General features: G+C 42.7%; 1 protein-coding gene across 1 annotated transcript; it reads right to left on the bottom strand.

Moving 5' to 3' along the window:
• Positions 1-660: 660 nt before the first annotated feature.
• On the bottom strand, positions 661-2,534 carry LOC105032873 (cytochrome P450 71A9). Its single transcript, XM_010907454.4, has 2 exons — positions 1,594-2,534; positions 661-1,513 (listed from the first exon to the last, which is right to left on the bottom strand). The coding sequence occupies exons 1-2, from the start codon at positions 2,488-2,490 to the stop codon at positions 890-892; spliced, it is 1,521 nt and encodes a 506-aa protein (XP_010905756.1). The 5' UTR covers positions 2,491-2,534; the 3' UTR covers positions 661-889.
• Positions 2,535-2,853: the final 319 nt, after the last annotated feature.

The raw sequence follows: 2,853 nt of genomic DNA, 5'->3' as shown, positions 1-2,853 counted from the left end.
CGTCTGAGATCCATCCACTGTAGGAGTTCGGCTGAAATCCGATTCTCGTAAGAACTCGGATGGAATTCGAAAGGCGGTCGACCGCCGTAGAAACTTAGATGGAGTCTGGTTACTGTAGAAATCTTGTTGTCGGAGAAGCTCGGATATTGATGAAATTCGAAAGGAGTTCAGAGTAGAGTCGTCCGTGGTCGGAAGAAGTCTGGAAGGAATTCGGAGAATAGCTGATCACTGTAGAAAATCGGCTGATGGCAGAGTTCAGAGGGTGTTTGGAGCAGTCCGATAAATGAATGGAGAAGCTCATTGTCGGAGAAGTCCAGATGGTATTATGGAAGCTCGGACGATCAAGGGAGTTCAGAAAGACGTCACATAAGATCGGAAATCGGTAAAGCCCTGGAAGGATCGGCCTTTTGCAAACTTCGGCTGGGGGTATTTTATACCCAACAATTGGACTATACGAGCCATTTTGGGCCAATAGGTAAATTCAGATCTTCTAATGTATCTTTAACAAGAAAAGAAAATATATTCTCATTAGAAAAAAAAAAGAAAAAGAAAAGAAAACATTGGTGTCAAATTTTCCCATTTTAATGGAACGCACGAAGACCAATTCTCTTTCACATCAACGACTGCCAAATCTTAACGAGACTTAAAGCAGCGTAAAACTTGCGGAAACGAGCCCAAAGGCATTGACTGCAATTTCTACTGTCAAATACATCATCCCAAGTTATTTCTAGCAAGGATAAAACATTGATTTCTCCAAACTTCTCTTCAAATTTACTCGGCCAACAGAGTTGTAGTTGTTCAGAGACAGAGAGGTCTGATGACTCTGCCCACCTAGATTTGAAACAAAGCATTGTTGAATAGACCTGATAAATTTAAGACCACAAACACCTCAGCAATCCATCTCATTATATCTCTTGGCCACAAGACACAGAGATGATTTCCTATGGACAGTAATACCAGTCGCTTCATCCATGTCTATCTCCTCTGTCCTCATGCCTCCAGGTAATTCCCAGTCGAAACAGTACAGAAGGTTTGCAAGCACAAGCTCCACAAGAAGTAATGCAAGATGCTTTGCAGGGCAAATCCTTCGGCCTTCTCCGAACGGTATAAGCTCGAAACCATGTCCCTCGAGCTGCTCAACAGAGCTGTCCATGAACCTCTCAGGATAGAATTCATGAGGCATATGCCAAGTATTTGTGTGTCTACCGATCGCCCATGCGTTGATGATCACCGTTGTTTGGGGTGGAATGTCATAACCATTGATCATAAAATGCCTCATCGTCTCTCTTGGCACAAGTAATGGAGCTGCAGGATGCAGTCTCATCACCTCCTTCACAACAGACTTGATGTAGTGAAGCTGATGGAGATCACTCTCCTCCACCCTTCCTTTCCTTCCCACAATACCTCTCACTTCATCTTGTGCCTTCTTCATCACTCGTGGGTGTCGCATGAGCTCCGCCATAGCCCAGTCTACCGTGGAAGAGGATGTGTCTGTTCCGGCTATGAAGATATTCTACAACAAAATAAAAGTTTAATCAAGATATATACCATGTGCTAAGCAAGAATTTGATGTGGATGGAGTGGTGTAAATACCATAAGTACTCCTTTGATGTGCTCTTGAGTTATATAATTTGCATCCTTTTGGATGCGGAGCAAAGCATCGATGGTATCTTCATCTTGATCATATTGCAGCCTCGATGGATCGATATGCTCATCAATGAGTTGTTGGTAGAAATCATCGAGCTCGAGAAAAATTTTCTCAAGCCTCGTTTGCATTCCTGTAAGCTTGTCGACCCATCCGAAAATTGGTAGGTAGTTGGCAACAAAGAAGCCACCTAACATTGCTTGGGCTTCTTTAAGGATTTTGTGAAATTGACTCCCTTCTCCACCACGGTAGCATCTGCCGAAAGCTGTTCGACATACAATACTGCCCGAAAGGGAGAATAACAACTTGCTCAGATCGATGGGGGTTAAATTGTTAGAACAAGAAGATATCATCTTCATAGTTCGCTCGATCTCCTCCTCTCTTATCGGTCGAAACGAGAGCACCTTCTTTTTGCTAAAGAGTTCGATGATGCAAACCTTTCGAAGCTCTCTCCATCGGTCTCCATACGGTGCAAAGGCAACATCCAAGCAACCATAAGAGAGCTTTGTAGTGGGGACGAGCGGCGGTCGGCTGCAGCACTCATGGTCATGGGTCTTTAAGATCTCCCTGGCCATCGAGGGGGATGACACCACAAGGGTGGGTATTCTACCAAGTTTCAGATACATGAGGGGGCCATGTTGTTGAGATAGTTGCCAGAGGGAGTGGTGGGTGTGCTTCCCCAATTGGTGCAGGTTTCCAATTATGGGAAGCTTGGCTGGGCCTGGTGGGAGCTTGGGAGCTGCAGTTTTTCCCTTCCTCTTTCTTGTAAGAAGTAGAAGAAGTGAGAGGAATGAAAGACCAAGGAAAAGAAATGGCAAGAAGACCATAATGGAAGGAAGAGTCATTTGTCTCTCTGCTGTTGTTGCAATAGAGGCAACTAATAACGGTGGAATATATTGTTGGATTCATCACTTGTGGCTCATATTTAAAAATTATTTGTTGGAGAACTCTAGATGGTACGAAATCATTCACCATCGCTAGTTTCTTGATAAGGGTCCTAATCTAGCCTAACTTATAAAAGTCGGTGAAATCTGTCCGCGAATAGTTTTTACGAAGGCATAGATTAGAAGAAACTTTTTCCTTCAAGCTTCTTAATTTATGGACAATCTTTAATTAAATACTTGAACAATTATGACTCAATATATGCATTATTAATATTTTTGCTATATAAAATTATTTTATTTGAGATATTTTCTCACATTATGGTA

This window comes from Elaeis guineensis, chromosome 1, assembly GCF_000442705.2.
Source record: "Elaeis guineensis isolate ETL-2024a chromosome 1, EG11, whole genome shotgun sequence".
NCBI lineage: Eukaryota > Viridiplantae > Streptophyta > Magnoliopsida > Arecales > Arecaceae > Elaeis > Elaeis guineensis.
The sequence above is the reverse complement of the archived record's forward strand: the minus strand, read 5'-3'. Positions and strand labels throughout refer to the sequence as shown.

What these genes read in the sequence shown, in the direction of transcription:
- LOC105032873 (XM_010907454.4), bottom strand. Translation starts at nt 2,490, where the DNA reads ATGACTCTTCCTTCCATTATGGTCTTCTTGCCATTTCTTTTCCTTGGT. An exon ending in ACATCAAAGGAGTACTTATG is followed by an intron (nt 1,514 to 1,593) that starts GTATTTACACCA and finishes ATTTTGTTGTAG; the next exon opens with AATATCTTCATAGCCGGAAC.